We start from the raw sequence: 17,713 nt of genomic DNA, 5'->3' as shown, positions 1-17,713 counted from the left end.
TGGTGCAATACAACAGTTTTTTGATTCTTTGAGATACTACAAGAGTATAGGACACATCAAGATACAATAAATACAAAATCATTATCCAATATAAACATTGATTTCTCATGAATCTTATGTTTACTTCTTAATAATAAATTGATTTTTGATAGTTTTCTAAAGAATCAGTTATTTTATTATTCATAATGTATTTCTTTGATGAATTTAATAATGTACTATTTTTCGAAATGTATTTATTAATACATCCTCAAACCTAATTGGTCTTAAATATTTTCGAATTTTTGGAAATAATTCTTCTATTTCAACTTTTTCTATCACAGCGTGAGAATAATTTATTTTCACCTCAATTTTTTTCAAGTTCAACCTTTTGTACTATTAATTTTGTAGTATTCTCATTATCAACAATTAACAAAAAAATCAAAATAATTTAATCCAATAATATATTAAGAAAACCAGAAATTACGCGCAAATCATTAATATTAAAAATTTTTTTGAGATAAGTAGAAATGATTATCTACTAAAGAAGAAGAAAACGATGATTATATCGTTCACCACAACATGATGCTAATCTTTCAACATATAAATATACTTTTGTAAGGATTTATTAATAAATATCTCATGAAAAAATTATTGGAAAAATTATTTCTTCAAATTTTTTAACCTTTCAAATCAATTCTTGTCAATATTTTCGATGATTTATGGAGTTCCAAGGCGGGATATTTGAAACCGAACTGAATGTCAAAAAGGTTTGTATCTATTGCTTCAGATCCTGATGTAACTGACATAACGAGTGAAGTATTAATTATTTTAAAGCGTTATTACATGAATAACAATATTGATTGATATCAAAAGTAATATAATTACAAACAATAAAATATCAATTGCAAGTTGACAAATTTAAAGGCTAACTTGTTGTGATTCTATGCGCAGACTCGTTTTAAATGGCTGTGACTCAAATTATTGTCGGGCATTTACGAATGGAGACAACCTTCGATCGATAACAGAATTGTGACGTAAATTCGACTGTCAGTGGGTTCAGTGAATATTTGTGGTGGCCAATAAGTTATATCAAGTGTTCCATGTTTAGTAATTTCATTTAAAATCGAAATACGCTGAAAATAATCCTCCAGATCCATTTTTCTGTTAAAAGTAAAACATACACGCAGGTGCGTACGCAGACGTAGTGATAATATTAACTGAGCCTGCTCCATTTCTGATAAACGCGGGATGCGCTCAACTAAAAAGTATGTCTTTCACTTACTTACAACATATTTTACATTACAAATCCGTGCTTGCAACCTTTAATCATTAATTGCAATGCATTGGGATGCCAAACCTTGGAAGCCATATTTGTTGCCTATCGCGTTTCTGAAATAGTTTGTCAAGCTGGCGCCAATTTGTAAATGTATTGCCCTTTTGCGCAAATACTGTTTATGTTCATGTGCATACGTTAAAAATATGAAATACGAAAATACACAAAAAATTTCCCATGTAATAATAATGTTTTTATGCCAGAGTACATTACTGAAAACAAATACTTTATATAGCATGATAATCTATGTTCTTCCGGGTTAAGGGAACCATTGTATCAATTATTGATTTTATGAAGGTTCATTTTTGTATGCTCCGTTCGCCGCTGATAACTAACAACTAATCATTGAAAACTTCGGTAATGCTCGTGATTAATTATTCGAGATTTTTTTCAATTAATCGGATGACATAGTTGTTTTGACAAACATATAAATTGTTGATATTGCAAAACTAACCTTAAAATTAGGTTGTGATATTTTTCTGTGAGTACTGTTTAGCTTATTGAGAATGTTTATCCTTGATTTCTTCATTTCAGAAACTACTCCTACATCAAACAGCACAATCTGTGCAAAACTCTACATTGTGCAATTATGGAATAGTTTCATTTCTGTAGTAATATGTATTTGAAGAAATTTCATTTGATATCAGAAAACTTATTGAAAGTAAGAGAATTTGATTGAAGAACCATACTATATTTAGTATATAATGTTACTACCTTACTTCTGCTTATAGTATATATTATCTTATGTACAATTCCCAGATTAACATAAAGAAAAGTATTTCTTATACTATTTTTGACAGGATGCAGTGTTTTGTAGTATTATCTATAGATCTATTGCCAACTGTTGATATGAATCTATTTTCAGATTTTCACCAATCAATGTTATGGTTGATATATTATTTTACTAATGATGAACGGAAATCAAAGTAACTCGGAACAGATAACAATGGTTGTCAGTTCTCCTGGGGAAATGTCTGTGGCTTCTGATGATGATGATGACAACATGCCATCGTCACCAGGTTCTGGTTATGAGGAAAGTCATGACCTATTGGCAGCAGCAATGGGAGATGAGGTGACTGCTCAACTGGCTGCAGCAGGTAAATCAATTGCATTAAAGTCGGTATCCTTCATTTTATATATCCGAATATTACAGGACCAGTTGGTGTTGCGGCTGCAGCAGCAATAGTATCTGCAAAGAAACGCAAACGTTCATACTCGTTCGAAACGAATCCTTCAATAAGAAAAAGACAGCAAAATCGATTACTTAAGAAATTAAGAGTAAGTGTAGCTATTGTGATCCATTTACAAGTCTCATTTTGATATTTTTCATTTCAGCAAACCATTGATGAGTTCACAACTAGAGTTGGTCAACAAGCTGTTGTTTTAGTTGCAACTCCTGGAAAACCAGTCACAAGTTACAAAGTGTTTGGAGCAAAACCTTTGGAAGATGTAATCAAGAACTTGCGAGGAATGGTAATGGATGAGCTTGAAAATGCCTTAGCTCATCAAGCTCCTCCACCCATGCAAGACGATCCTACCCTATTCGAATTGCCACCTCTTATAATAGATGGTATACCAACTCCTGTGGAAAAAATGACACAAGCTCAACTTCGTGCATTTATTCCATTGATGTTGAAATATTCCACTGGGAGGGGAAAGCCAGGTTGGGGAAGGGAAAGTACCAGACCTCCATGGTGGCCTAAGGAGTTGCCGTGGGCAAATGTTAGGATGGACGCACGAAGTGAAAATGAAAAACAGAAGGTTGGTACTAATAATTTTGCAATAATCTTTTTTGAATTTGGATAACTTTATATATGATCATATATAATTTTTGTTTTCTTAGATATCGTGGACTCATGCACTGAGGCAAATTGTGATCAATTGTTACAAGTTCCATGGCAGAGAAGACCTATTACCTACCTTCACCGAAGAGGATGATAAAAACAACATTCAGTTACATACCAATGTCAGTAGTTCTGTTGGTGTACTTAAAATGCATACATCGGGCATGGTCCCTACTCATAAGATACAGATCCAAGCTAACGGCTCGCCTCAAATTATAACAACCTCGCCGGATGGTACATCTGCGCAAGTCTGCTTAGATCCTGCAGGCTATAGCTCAGATGTTGATGTGTGTAGATTATTTTCAAACACTATGGATGTTGTCTGTGTTATATTGAAATTTATGGTCATTCCATCTTTTCTTTTTATTATTATAGCTTTATTTATGAAAATTGGTGTTTTCTGTTCATTTAAGTTTGAACGTGTCAACATGCAGAAAGCCACCTCAATTTGTGTTTTCTTTTCAAAAACCGATTTTGATTATAGTGTGCCCTGATAAGTTCACTATAAACAAAAATCACTGGAAAGATGGCCCTCAATTTTGGTTGCTTTCTCTCAAGACACGGTAATGAAACTTCTAGTTTATTTTACTTGTAGACGAAGTTCTTGAGTGTGTTGCTTATAGTGTCGTGCATGTCATGTCGATATTTGTCGTTTAGAAAATGCATCTCTGTGCATTATTTATTAGTGTTGTATGAGTGGAAAACTATAGTGTCTCTTTTTATTTCAACTTGCTATTTTGAAAGCTGAAGAAAATTGTTTTAATCATGCCTCTAATGTAAGTTGCCATGAAATTGATGTATTTCTCCATCAACGTGTACATATAATCTAGTAAGAAAATAAAAACACACTGGTTTTAAGTATTATCTTTGATCAGCTATCATTTTGGGAAAATAATTATACCATCATCAGGCTGTCCTAAAATGACAATGAATTTCCTTTTATTCATGAGTGTCATTTCAGGAGACAGCCTGATGATGGTATAAGTATTTTGCCGAAATCGATAGCTGATCAAAGATAATAATTGAAACCAGTGTGTTTTTATTTTCATACTAGATTGTTGCCATATTGAAAAGTTTCTATATTTTCATTCAAAATTGGAAAGAATCTGCACAACATACTTTAAATTTTGTTTGATATGTAAACAATTCAAAATTATTTTCATATGTTTATTTGATCTATCAATTAAATATTTTAATAAATGGAAAATCAATGCACACAAGCTGCATTTCGTTAACACATACCTCAATTCTACAAATATTTTTGGAATTTGAATTGGAGTGTATTACTGCTTCAATTGTGATGATATTTCTTTAGTTTTCCACATAATATCACATAAATTGTTGTTTTTTATTTTGAGTTGATAAATCTGCCTGTCATTTTCAACTCTTTTGCTGAAAGCCTGATCTTGAACGTCTTATGTACTTATATGTAAGTTGGAAGTGTCCAAATAAATATGATGAGTCTTTCTTAGGGGACCCAGTATCTTGCTGAAAGCAACTCCGATGAAGTTCACTACAACGTAAGCCAACACACTTTGAATTACTTTGTCTTGAGGTGAAGTAAAGTTTTGGAAGTAGTCCATATTTTTTTTTTAGGCTCGACATGCCACCTTAGCTTGGTTTTGTTTCTTTTCATTTATTCACAAACATTTTTTCATTTAGAAGAGCACTTCAAGTTTCTCTGAAAAGTTAGATTTATTCATTGCATGAGAGTGGTGTGAAATTGCACCAAATAATGTATTTTCAGAGAAAATTGAAACACCGAATATATTTGGATCGGATATTTACCATCTTTATTTGTAGATTGCAACGCAGTATGCCCCGACTGTACTTCATACCATTACCAATGCTGATGGTACTGTGAGCATTGTACAAGTTGACCCCAATAATCCAATTATCACCCTACCTGATGGCACAACTGCCCATGTCCAGGGTATGGCTACTGTAAGTATCTGGTTTTATCTGCACTCTAAAGAAAAATTATTCTTAACTGATTGATGAACTTTTTTTCACACTTATTTAATATGTTTCAAAAGATTTTTTTTTATACAGAATATACACCCCCTAGTCAAATTATTAGACGCACACCATTGATTCTATGCGAAATCTCAATTAAAAATGCTTTCAAATTGATTTTTGAATTATTGAATACATATGTTCGATTTACTTCATCTAGCAATGGTTTTCACAAAATAATACATCATATTTGATGAAAAATATCAATTAATTACTGTTTTAACAGAATTCGAAACGAAATTCTAATTCTATTGTAGTGAAAATTTACTTTCTTCCACATGTTTTTTCTTTTCGGTGTTAATTCTTGACCAAATTCAACTGCTTCCTTTATTTTTCATATGCTAGTTTCATACACTTTCAACCTTCTTGAAATTTCGTGTCTGGAAACATTTCCACAACAACCAGGGCCTTAATTTCAGCTTTATCACGTGGTGTAAGGTCCCCTTTTCTACCCATGATTTGAAGGTCACAATCAACTGTTTTTGGTCACAAAATGTGCTCTGGCCAGAGTAAACAAACCGTTTTGTTCAAGACTGCAAAGAAAACAAACAAAACGCACAATATCACAAAATCTCGTCTGAACCTGCAGCACGGGAGATATCGACTGGGAGAGGTCTTTACTGATTCATACTCTGGTACCAATATGTCAAAATTGTAATGAAAAATAAAACGGTATAATTAAATTCCTAGATAAATTAACATCATATGGATTTTAAATTCAAATATTCTGCTTTTATTCTTGTGCAATACAAGTCAATATGAAAAATCCTTTCTGCGTCAAATAAATTGGCCAGGGACTGTAAATCTAAATGACTAGCCAGTTTCATTGCTTTTACTTCACAATGCTGAAGATGTCGCCACCCAACCACTTCAAAATTTGTTTCAATTTTTGTCTTCTGTTTTGTAGCTACAATCGAGTCAAGGAGATGGCACCCCAGTTCATACAATACAAACCATAACTGAAGGAGGAGGAGCCGGAGAGGTTGTAGATTTGAATTCTGTTACCGAAGCTACACTAAATTCTGAAGGACAGATTATATTGACAGCTGAAGATGGACACGGTAAATACTCATATTCGAAATTGATTCCTGGCATATCTCTTGGTGAAACATACTTTCAATATTAATAAAAGAAAATAAATAAAAACACTTTGAACACTTGTGAAACGTATAGTCATGTGTTTTTATTTTCTTTTATTAAATACTCATATATTGTAATCTGTGTTAATCGAAAAACAAGCCACCTCAAATGATTTGGCTCATGTCCTGCATGCAATAATATACAAGTTCTAAATTTTTTCAAAATGGAACAGAAAATGCAAAGGGTGATAATATCTTGACAACAAATTGGATATGGTCCGTATATCGCCGAGAATTTCAGAGCGGTCGGTTACTAGTGGTTTTCAATGTGTCAGGTAATCTGCTTTGTATTTACGGACCGCTTGACACTTGTCAATGGTCAATTAAATTTTTCATTGACAGAATTTTGGAGGTTGTAAATGGTTAATCCCTTTTAATTTGTAAATAACTAATAGTTCTCAATGGCTCTGAAGGACATTTGTTTCATTATTAAAATAAGGTTTTTGAGTGTTAGATGTCATGAAAAATATTTATAAACAATAATCTGAAAATTAAAGTGACGACTGCCAACCGGAGTGGGCGTGGTTACTGAACCTAACCAGAATAAAAGTACGGTTGCTCTGGTGACAGATAACTCACCCGAAATTTGAAGAAATAGTCACCGTTTTCTCAGAAATTTGACATATACAGAGCTCCAACTTACAAACCATAATAACCAAGGTGATATATGACCATACCCATTGTTGTTGATGAAAAAAATACCAAGTTTATGTTTAAATAATATTAATTGTGGAATATATAACATTGTGAATGTAATTCAGTGTTGCATGTCTAAATAAATTTCAACTATTTTCTACAGAATACCCCGTTTCAGTGAGTGGCGTCATCACTGTTCCAGTTACAGCATCTATGTATCAAACAATGGTGGCAAACATTCAACACCTTCACACAAACAGTGACGGTACAGTATGTGTCACACCAGTTGTTCAAGTTCCAAAGGTAAGTTTAGTTGAGTGTTGCATGGGTGAAATCCGTAGTATTCATAACCTCTGTTAATTTAACAGAGAGAAATCACTTGCACATATTTATATTAGGTGTATATTAGTCTCAATAGTTTATCCTCTACTTAAAATTCTCAATTAATGAATGCAGTCAAAATGAAACGAATTTATCACATATTCTTATGTTAAAGCTACACATTCCTCCTCATTTTATTCAACTCGTTTTCTCCTATAATTAAGAAGCATGCAATTTTCGTATTTTCTTAACAGATGAAAGTGCCAAATTTAGACCAAGCTTCATTGAAAATTAATTGTTTTCATTTTGATTTTCAGGATTTACAAGAAGTATTTGAGGAAGATTTAATAGCTAATGAAGTTATTTATAATCTTTCGATCATCAATGAACCAAATGAAAGTGAATTTGACATGGAAAATTTTTTTTCCAAACAAGAAAATAGTTATGCTCATTTGATTTACACCTGAAAGTAGTTTTGCAAATTTGTATATAGAATTTAATTTTTTTTTAAATTTTAACATTTACATTTTTAAAGTTTACTAGAAACTATTTTATTATTAATGTAATGTTTAATCATTTTTTATTTATTTTCTGTTTATTTTATTTTTTGTGTAAATTAAAGTATAGCATGTTATCTAGCGTACTAACTTTGTATAGCTATTGTCATCACATGCATGAATCAGTGGTTGTGGTAATTTTTTTTATACATATCATTTTTTTGTAGAGATAATTATTTATTGTGAGGACTGTACGAGGTAATATTATTTTGAATTTGTAATTGGATGTATAATTTATATTCAATATATTAGTAATTTTGCTAAAAGTCAACTAAGTAAAATACAACCTAGTTTTAAATTGATTTTTATAAATTGTTGAAAATTGTATAACAAAAAGTTGTATTGCACTGAGTGTATTAAGATTGTTTCATTTGCTTTTTGAATCATTCGTTATTACAGGTGGAACCGAACAATGGAGATAGTATGGAAACTTTAGCAGTTACCCCAAATAGTTTAACCACACATTCAATGATGATTCAAAGTTCAAGTAGTGACCAACCCCAAGTTTTACAGGTGTTATCATTAAAAGACGCAACTGTTTTAACGAAAGCGATGCAAGGTATAACAGATGTTAAAACTGAAGAAACTATAATCAATGATCAATAGGCTGGATGAGTCCATTTTTTCTAATATCAAAAAATTTGCATCGATTAATTTATGCTTGTATGTTTGTATTCTTAACTGTTTGGAAGGATATTTGCTAATTATTGTATAATAAAAGTTAGTATCGATCTTTTGTCCTGCTTCCACCCCTGGAAGTGAATGTTGCAAAATTTTGTTTTCCTAGTGGTTTATTTTTCTTACTTTAATCTCGGTATTTATTTTAGGTGGTGAAAGTATCACAAATTATCGAAATAATTTTTTTGCTATTAATGTTTAACCATTTAATTTATATATTATTTCTGTTTAATTTCAATAGGTGTTAAATGTTGTTACTAGATATTAAGCAAAATGGGTACAAAGAATGATTAATGATTTCATTGAATATTCTGGAAAATGTTGTACTGATGATACGCTTTTGGCTGTTTTTATCGAAAAACTTGCTCTGAGCCTTCTTTCATTTTGGTGAAAATTATTTGTCGAATTCTGTCCTCATTGTGTATATTAATGATTAGTTATAGTTTAACCATTCTAGTTGAAATACAAGTCATTTGAGAAACTTTACCTTGACAAAAAAAAAATTATAATTTCGAGATTTTATTCATGTTCAACATACTAATATTGTCAGTATTTGCTCATTATCATGAGATAACACTAGTGAATAATTAGATGCGGATTATTTGAATTTAGTTGAACTTATGGTTATTTATTTTCTTTATTTTGCATGGTACAATTGGCTTTGTACATGCCGAAGTTGTAGATAATTTCTTAGTAATTTTATAAATTACGAATTGTTTATTCTGTATAAAAAAAATTTTAATAGCTCTTGAAGACCACTGCCTTATTGACAAGAACTTATTAGCTTTGTGATTTTTTTGAATTGCTTTATACATGTGAAATTTACCAAGAGCACTTGACAAAAAGTTCAATTCAGAATGAAAATGTTTTCTCTCAAATGCCAATAATTTTTGTGTGATCAAAAACGATGTGGTCCACCATATTCAAAGAAAGCTCCTGAGATCCTTGGAACTCGATGAGAACTTCTATGTAATTATGTCTTCTATTGAATGTGAAACATTTCGAAACTGATGAGATATTTTTTCTAACATATATTAAGTTGATTGTACTATTTGAATTGATTCTTTTAGGGGCAATATAAAGGTTCAAATATTTGTGATAAAAAAAATTGGGAATTTCTGTTATCCATTTTTTAAAACTTGCTTTTGTTATTTGATTATATTGTTATTGATGCAAATTTCGTTATAATATAGAAATTTCCAATTTTTTGAGTTTGGAAACATCTTGGCTCATTCATACCAATTGAATATGAAGCTTGCAAGGGAAAGATTTGAATTTATTCTTTGATTATGATTACCTATTATTTTATTTTGATTCATATTTCTGTAGACAAACAAATATTTTATACACTATTGATAGTAATTTTGTTATAAATGGTCTAACAGGACCACTGGTTTTAAGAATTATTTACTGTTAATATGCTAGTCCAATATCAGAATTTTTTTTAACTTCTGATGCATGCTACAGAAACAAAAACTGTATATTAACATTATCCTGAGTTTATTGTAGAAAAGATAACAACTATTTTGATAATTTTCGATTTCATATTTTTATTCAACAATGCCATTAAGCAACGCTAGAGGCAATTGTACAAAATATATCTGAAATATTCTTTTGAATTACTACACTTGGAAAAATTTCTATTATTATTCTGGAGAGGTTTTACTTGTAATTATGCAGTTTTTGTATTGACTTTCAATTCGTGTGTGCACTCGTCACCCTTTAAATGATTAGTGTATAGTCGTCAGTGTAAATAAGTTTTCCCTAGATAATAAATATTTGGTACTTGTAAAGTAGCTTTTTTAGAATTATACCAATTGTTATTTACGTTTAATGTCTTAGGTATGTTGAAAGTATGTGCACGAAAAAAAATTTAGTGTGTATAGACAGAAATGACGGATTCTGATAAATATGTTATGTGGTTCCCTGTTGACGTGCCATCCAGTTACTTTCACACTTTCCTGTCTACTTAATATTACATACACAAATTGTATTCTCATTTTCGATAATATGATGTATTAATAAACCAAATATTATATTTTCCCAATTTTTCATTCGGATCAATATCGTTCAGTTAATTTGGAAAATAAAAAACTCTGTGGAAGAGAACAGGAGAAATTTTCATGAAACGAAAATCCTTTGTAATTCTATCACATATTGATATGTCCATTAAATTTAACGAATTAGGCTTATGTTTTACATAGGCTTGATTTTATAATGGACGCCTGTAAGGTTGATATACATATAATTAAATAAATATTTGTGTTGAAATAATTAGTCTTACAAATCAAATTTACTCCATACAGAATAGAATATGCATTTGATACCTCTTCCAATTAATGGAATTGAGCTTAAAGATAATGATTGGGGAAATGGAAATATATTCCAGTTTTTCTCAGAACTTCACATTTTTCAATATAACAAGGTTAGATAACAAACAAGTTGAATTCAGTGTTATAACTCTTGTGATGGATTAGAAATTTGTAGTAAATTATAATATTCCAAACATTTTTCAAGATTTTCTTCTCACAGGTTGAATTTGACATAACTTTTCCAAATTGTTAGAAATAAATAAGTCAAAAATTTTCTGTAGATTTAAGAAGTTTTTTTCAAAACTGACAAAAAAAGGGATGAATGTAATCTATAATTTATACATTATATAATATCCCTAAATGGATATTAGAAAATACAAAACGTAAAATGTTGAACCATTTTTACTATGAAGAATTTTCTATTACAAATTATGCAACATTTTCATTCAATGCATATCATCTACAGATTCTAAGAATAATTCAGGCTTATCATAACCTAATTCTTCAGGGGTATTAATTCCAAGTTCATCCAAAGTAGGTCTGATTTCTTGAAGAAGATATGGATAGATTTCTTTGACTCGTCCACCACACTTATCCTTCATAGATTCTAGTATCCTTACAGTCAATGCAAAATCATTAACTCTACGACAGGCATGTAACGCAGCAATTAAAACTTTTGGTTCTGGAACCATATCATGACCCACCAAATCGTTGATACCTTGTCTAATTTGCCAACCATCAATATCTTTGTTATTGAAATATTTTTCGTATCTGCAAGAAAAATTTAGGGATTTACTCAGGTGACCATAAGTGATATAATTGGGAGTTGACTACCATTCAATATATGAATGTATGAGATATAAGAAATGTTATGTTAAAGATATTAATTTTCGTTGGGATATTTCTTATGAAATTACGTAATTTAACCTACCTGGTATCGAAGTCATCAGCATACATTTCCTCTTGTTTAGAAGACATATTTCTGTGGGAATTACATATAGCAGGATTTATAGCTCTCTTGAAGATGCATGAGAGACGAGATGCTGAAGAACGCAACATTTTACACAATATTAGTTATCAAACAAAAGTCTATTTCAACTCGTTTGTAGTCGATTACAATTCAACTCCAAGTGAACACAGAGAATTTCTGATATGAACTTCAGCAGTGACATTTAAGTCATAGTTAAAAAAGGATCTAATGAATATTTGCTAAGATAAAATATCAGTTGTGTTAAATTGCAACTCAACTGAGCCTTTTTTCACTATCACTTTCAATTGTGACCAGAAATAACTAAAAAATTAAATAATAAGTATTGAATGTCAAGTCATATGTGAATAAATTAAAAAATTCATTCTCATTTGAGATATATTTCTATGAATTTATTTAATTTTTAAGGAATCCGTTTAGAAGCACCTGTCTACAGGATTTAAAAAAGGGCAGTATGGATCAGCATTCAGTATTATTGATAAAAGAGAACTTTAGGACAAAATTGATAGACAAAGCTAAAAGGAATTTGGTAATAAGGACAGAAGCGAAGAGAAAAGACCCTTGAACAGAAAACGGAAAACAAAAATGGAAAAGCTGAAGGAGGAATATCTCAAGACAGATACTTGAGACGTAAGTTTAATATTATTATCTATTATCCTCATAGACAGTAGCAGTTTCTGAGATTGGACTGCTGTCTTCTTTAATATTATAAACCTGTCGGAATTACGGATTATCAGACTAGTACAGATATGGAAATACGGAAAATTTCACCTTTGCACGTGTTCAAATTCGACTCTTCATCTGTTAAAGCAATATCCATGCCAAATGTTATTAAAATAGGATAAGAATTGTAAAAGTCAAGGCGAAGAAAGTGTTTACCCACAGTCCGACAAATAGACATATTTTTTTTCAAAAAAGAGCACAGTGAAGTTTATGAATTCATATCACCGAATCTTGATATATAAGAATATTTTTAGAATACTTAGATCATGCACCGAACTGTATTAAGCATATATACTGCGAATTCTCGTAAGTTCGTTTGTGAATATCTCAGCGAAATAATTGAAAAAAAACTTGTTAAGAAAAGGAGGATATTTAATTTTGTTTCTATGAAATTATCATAGATATAAAAATCTTTACATCTATGGAAATTGCATTTAACCTGAACAATTATTTATTATTAATTATTATCATTCTATGGTTAAGAATATTTTTTGCTCTTTGGATGGTTTTTGGCACTGTTGAATTTTATTTTATTACAAAGTTAGTTTCTTAGTTTCACAGAGATTCTATCAAAATGCCAGATTGGAATGAAATAGAGAAGACAATAGAAAATGTTGTACTAAGCGAAAAAAAGAAAGAAAATATGAGTATCTTCGAAAAAATTTTGGGTGAAATCGGCAAGGCAACTCCAGCAAAGCAAATGATGATAGGAGTTTCTGTTGGCTGGTATATATTTTTAATACTTCTGCAAATAATATTACAGTTGAATCTCGTTTTTATATTTATTAAATATAGTAATTGTTTCTTAGGGTAAGTGGGTTTTTGGCCATGAGAATTGGAAAAACTACTGCAATGGCTGTTGGTGGAGGTATAATCTTATTACAGATCGCCAATGAGAAAGGATTTATCAAAATAAACTGGGATAAAGTAAATCAAAATATTGATAAAGTAGAAGATTTAGTAAATCGTGATCAATCAACCTGGATGAATAAGGTAATTCCATTTTTTTCTTGTACTATTTTTATTATATCATATTACTTATAGATTACTAAATTTGCTGCGAGGAATTCAACGTTCACAAGTGGATATTTAGGAGGATTTTTAATTGGTTTAGGTTCACATTAGGTTAAAATATATTTTATGTGAGAAAATTATATATATTTTTAGGTTCATATTCAAGTTTTCAATAAATTTAATAATTTTTGTTTGTTAGAAAGTTTATTTGATAAAAAACCTACATGGTCAGAGAACCACTTACATATATCATATTCTTATATACAGTGAATCTAATCATTGCAATTTATACTGGTTACAGATTAAAATATCCAATCTTTATGCAGAAAATTCAATTCTTAAAATTTACACAATCACTAAAGGACATAACTGCTAACTAATAACAAAAAAAGTGATGTCATAAACATATTTACAATATTGAAAGGATGTATCTCCACACTCAAGTAACAAAAATTCAATAAAAAAAGGTTAGCTCTTCAATTCAGAAATAAGCTCATGAAGAAAATTTTCTGCAGGGATCCAATTATCTTCCAAATTGCAAATTTCAACTTTCCTTTTGTCATTTTCCCATTCACCTGGGAATAAAAATATTTTGCATTTAATATTTTCCCTCAATGAAATATATTACTTACTGATAGAATGTAGACAATGATATTGTGCTACAGCATGAGTGAGCAATCTGTCAAAACTGGTGATAGGGTATTTCACATATTTTTTTTGTGGTGATTGCTTGAAAAACTCTAACAGGTCAACTTCAAACAATTTAACACTATCAACAGACAAGTTCTTTTTAATTTTCAAGGTTCTTCGAATTTTAGAGGATATTCTCATAAAGGGTATATCTGTTTTATTTATATCCTGACTTTTTAACTGGTTCCTTAAATTGAAGTGTCCAATTATGCGATTTTGCTCTTCTTCAGATTTGTCCATGAATTCATTCCAGTATTTTAAAGCCTCAGGATTTTCAGCGAGTTTTGCCAATGGAGTTTTCTTTGTTTCGAATACTTCTGTTATATTACTATCATTGTCTTCCTCATTTAGGGTTTGCAAGATAATACCTACAAATATTGTGATATTTTCAATTTATGGACAAAATGACTATTAAAACCACTCACGATTCTGATACCTTCTCAATCTTCTTTTACCACCATGTTTTCGAAAAGCAGGACTGTCATCTACCTTCACACCTTTTTTAGGTTTCAATTGAAATCGATAAGTTATAAATCTATTACTTGTAGATGAGTCCTCATTGTTAGATTCGCCATCGGTGGAATTTTCTACGCTAGAATCAATTCATTTGATTCGATGAAGGATTCAATAGCAATGAATTAATTGGCAAGAAATTCAAAATACTTACTCTAATTGCAATTCGTTTTCAGAATCAGAAACGGCCCTTGGAAAAGAATATTTTTTCGGAACGTGATCTAAAACAGTCATTTTTGTAAAAAGTTCTTAAGTTTAGGGAAAGATTGGTTTTGTTTGGATATTATTTTTTTTTTCCAAATAAATTTGACTTGAAAAAAATGTCATAATATGTGGAACACAGAGTACATGATGATCTTGGTAGAAGTCACGGAATATATAGATCAGGCATAGTGTGCATTGTTCTGTGGTCAGTTGGTGTGATCTTGGCAGTTGACATTTACAGTCCTGTCATTGTAAAATATTCATATATATATATATATAAATAATCTAAATCTCAGCTATTTTTCTGTTGATAAAAATTCAAAAACATTATACAATTTTTTTTATTGGAATCTAGAAGAATTTTCACGAATGTTTTTATGCTATAAACTTTATTAACATCGTACAACCGATACAAGTTAATATTAGAAAAATGAACGGTTTATCCAAAAACTGTGCGGGGAAAGCACTTTCCCTACGCAGTTTTGGAAAAGAAGGGTTAACACCTGAAAAAGTGAAAGGTGAATCTACGGAGGAAATTCATTCAAGTAGTTACTCCGTTCCTTTTATACGTATTTCGCAAAACTCTTCTTGTTTGGCAAAGTATACAAATGGTTAGTCAATGGTGAATGAACTATAAACAACACTTTATAATTTTGAACATTTCAGTATTATCAAGAACTTCTGAGGATGGAATAACAATGGACGATTTGGATGCTCTTCAGCAAGATTTGGAAAAACTATTAACAAACTGTGCCTTGAGAAACAGGTATTTCAGAACTGAAATTGAATCTATCGATAAAGTGGAAGAAAAACGAGATAAAAGGGGGAAACAGGTGATTTAAATTAGCCTCCAGTTGAATGAATATTATTAACATTTATAATTATATAAGAATTAATCATTTACAATAATTATTTCCAGACTTCTCTTAAGAGAAAAAGACAAGACGATAAAATGAAATTCAAGGATATCAAAAACGGAACTAGAATTGTTAAAAAGCATGGCTTAGGTGTGAACAATTTCATAGTAGAAACTCCACCATTAAGACATGATGTTCCAAAAGTTACCTTACCAAAAAATGATACTTCTGAGAAGTTCTGGGCATCTGTAGAGCCCTTTTGTGCTGAAATTCAGAAAGACGATGTTGCAGTAAGTAATTTTTGTATTTTTAATTATGTTCAATATTAACAATGTTTGTGTTTTATATTCTATATTTGAAATATTTTATGTATATTGAAGATATTATTATAGTTTTTAGATACTCTTATTGAGGAGTGCTCTAAAGAAATAACAATAAAAGTACCTGATATTGGAGAGCATTTCACTTCAGAATGGTCAGATGAGCTTTTGTTCGAAGAACAAAATGTTACTAGTTCTAAAGGAAATGATTATAAGAAAAATGGTTTCAATACGTAAGTTTAAGTGCTTGTTTAGAAAATTATTTATAGTTCAAATATAACTGTATTTGATGAATTTCATCCCATAATGTACCTATTAATTTAAAGGATACTAGATACTTTATCGCATCCAAAAACACAAAGTCTCCTATCAACTCTACCTGCAACATTGGATAAATTCAGAGGTAAGTAATTATTTGCAAAATCACAACTTTAGAAATCTATAACACACAAGAAAAATTGAAAGTTAAAATAGCATTAAATGTGATTGATATAATCAATGTAATTGCTTTACTTACCATAAGTTTCATTGACCTAAAATAGTGACTAATCTTTTCATACTTAAATTTCAGTGTCAGATTTAGGAATATTTAAAAATTACAGTAGAAAAGGTTGTATGGAAAAAAGATTGAAGAAGGAACTTATTGATCAAGGAATCTTCACTGTTGAAGAACTTCAAAAGGTAAATAAATACATGATTTTCTCTAAAATTGTAACTACTATTTCACTTATATAATACAATTTTTTTTAGACAACACCAGAGGATGAAGTTCTACTTGAAATTAAGAAATGCCAACATGAACTGATAACTGTAAATGAATATAACAAAATGGAACTTCACAAACTTAGGAATAATGTAGCGAAAGATATGAAAAGGCAAGAAGTGAAAGAGGCATTGAAAAAATGCGACAGCAAAGTTAGTGTTTAGAATTTTCAAATAAATATATATTGCATTATTAATAAATTTTTATTTCAGGTTATAGAATTATACAATAAAATACTTGTATCTAAGCAGAAAGCTTTACAAAATGAAGATGAAGATGTAGATAAACAACTACTAAATGAACAAATTACTAAAGATTTCGAGAGTGAAGCAGATGCTTTGGTTGAGCAACAATATATACTAAACAGAGAACTTTTAGATCTGATTGATTCAACAATGTTATATTAGGGTATATTTGTTAAGAAAGAATATTTTATTTTACAGCAAATTGTTTATATCAGAAAAAAATTATATCTTATTATACATAATTATTGTAATTTTATTATGTCCAATATGTGTTTGGATTTTTCTTGATCCTTTAATTAATCTATTAAAATTCAAGACAACGATTCTTTTATTCAATGATTGTTATGTTTCATCGTGTCCACCTACGTGATTTTGGGACAAATTTCAAGGCTGTATTTCTTATTTTTATCAACCGATAGGTGGCTTTTATAGTGAAATACTAACTTTTTGTTACTTAATTTCAACTTAGGGTATGGTCCATATATCACCTTGGTTAGTAAGTTAGTGATCCGTATATGTCAAATTCCTCAAACTTCGGTGAGTTATCTGTCACCAGACAAACCTTAGTTTTTTTCTGGTTA

General features: G+C 30.2%; 5 protein-coding genes across 13 annotated transcripts; 3 read left to right on the top strand and 2 right to left on the bottom strand.

Moving 5' to 3' along the window:
- Positions 1–952: 952 nt before the first annotated feature.
- On the top strand, positions 953–10,545 carry LOC123685605 (DNA-binding protein Ewg). Of its 9 annotated transcripts, none has more exons than XM_045625329.1 (10): positions 956–1,244; positions 1,847–1,973; positions 2,178–2,409; positions 2,466–2,590; positions 2,648–3,073; positions 3,156–3,278; positions 4,960–5,100; positions 6,080–6,233; positions 7,126–7,250; positions 8,225–10,545. In XM_045625329.1, exons 3-10 carry the CDS (start codon positions 2,220–2,222, stop codon positions 8,429–8,431), a joined length of 1,491 nt encoding a protein of 496 aa, XP_045481285.1. In that variant the 5' UTR covers positions 956–1,244; positions 1,847–1,973; positions 2,178–2,219; the 3' UTR covers positions 8,432–10,545. The 9 variants fall into 9 exon arrangements, with proteins under 9 accessions (XP_045481276.1, XP_045481285.1, XP_045481279.1 ...); XM_045625326.1 differs by having other exon boundaries at positions 958–1,166; positions 7,111–7,250; XM_045625321.1 differs by having other exon boundaries at positions 958–1,244; positions 7,111–7,250.
- A 656-nt stretch (positions 10,546–11,201) lies between these two features.
- On the bottom strand, positions 11,202–12,037 carry LOC123685606 (cytochrome c oxidase subunit 5A, mitochondrial-like). The gene is made up of 2 exons (XM_045625330.1): positions 11,747–12,037; positions 11,202–11,586 (listed from the first exon to the last, which is right to left on the bottom strand). Exons 1-2 carry the CDS (start codon positions 11,872–11,874, stop codon positions 11,262–11,264), a joined length of 453 nt encoding a protein of 150 aa, XP_045481286.1. The 5' UTR covers positions 11,875–12,037; the 3' UTR covers positions 11,202–11,261.
- A 943-nt stretch (positions 12,038–12,980) lies between these two features.
- On the top strand, positions 12,981–13,733 carry LOC123685992 (FUN14 domain-containing protein 1-like). The gene is made up of 3 exons (XM_045625891.1): positions 12,981–13,252; positions 13,336–13,519; positions 13,571–13,733. Exons 1-3 carry the CDS (start codon positions 13,101–13,103, stop codon positions 13,649–13,651), a joined length of 417 nt encoding a protein of 138 aa, XP_045481847.1. The 5' UTR covers positions 12,981–13,100; the 3' UTR covers positions 13,652–13,733.
- LOC123685991 (R3H domain-containing protein 4-like) lies at positions 13,726–15,098 on the bottom strand. Its single transcript, XM_045625890.1, has 4 exons — positions 14,898–15,098; positions 14,656–14,822; positions 14,173–14,598; positions 13,726–14,115 (listed from the first exon to the last, which is right to left on the bottom strand). Exons 1-4 carry the CDS (start codon positions 14,975–14,977, stop codon positions 14,009–14,011), a joined length of 780 nt encoding a protein of 259 aa, XP_045481846.1. The 5' UTR covers positions 14,978–15,098; the 3' UTR covers positions 13,726–14,008.
- A 133-nt stretch (positions 15,099–15,231) lies between these two features.
- On the top strand, positions 15,232–17,374 carry LOC123685990 (transcriptional adapter 3). The gene is made up of 8 exons (XM_045625889.1): positions 15,232–15,558; positions 15,614–15,780; positions 15,867–16,094; positions 16,197–16,357; positions 16,451–16,527; positions 16,696–16,805; positions 16,875–17,039; positions 17,100–17,374. The coding sequence occupies exons 1-8, from the start codon at positions 15,378–15,380 to the stop codon at positions 17,292–17,294; spliced, it is 1,284 nt and encodes a 427-aa protein (XP_045481845.1). The 5' UTR covers positions 15,232–15,377; the 3' UTR covers positions 17,295–17,374.
- The last annotated feature ends 339 nt before the right edge of the window (positions 17,375–17,713 follow it).

The sequence above is a fragment of the Harmonia axyridis genome, chromosome X (assembly GCF_914767665.1).
Source record: "Harmonia axyridis chromosome X, icHarAxyr1.1, whole genome shotgun sequence".
NCBI lineage: Eukaryota > Metazoa > Arthropoda > Insecta > Coleoptera > Coccinellidae > Harmonia > Harmonia axyridis.
Note: the sequence above shows the minus strand (reverse complement) of the source record. Positions and strands in the feature narration are given on the sequence as shown.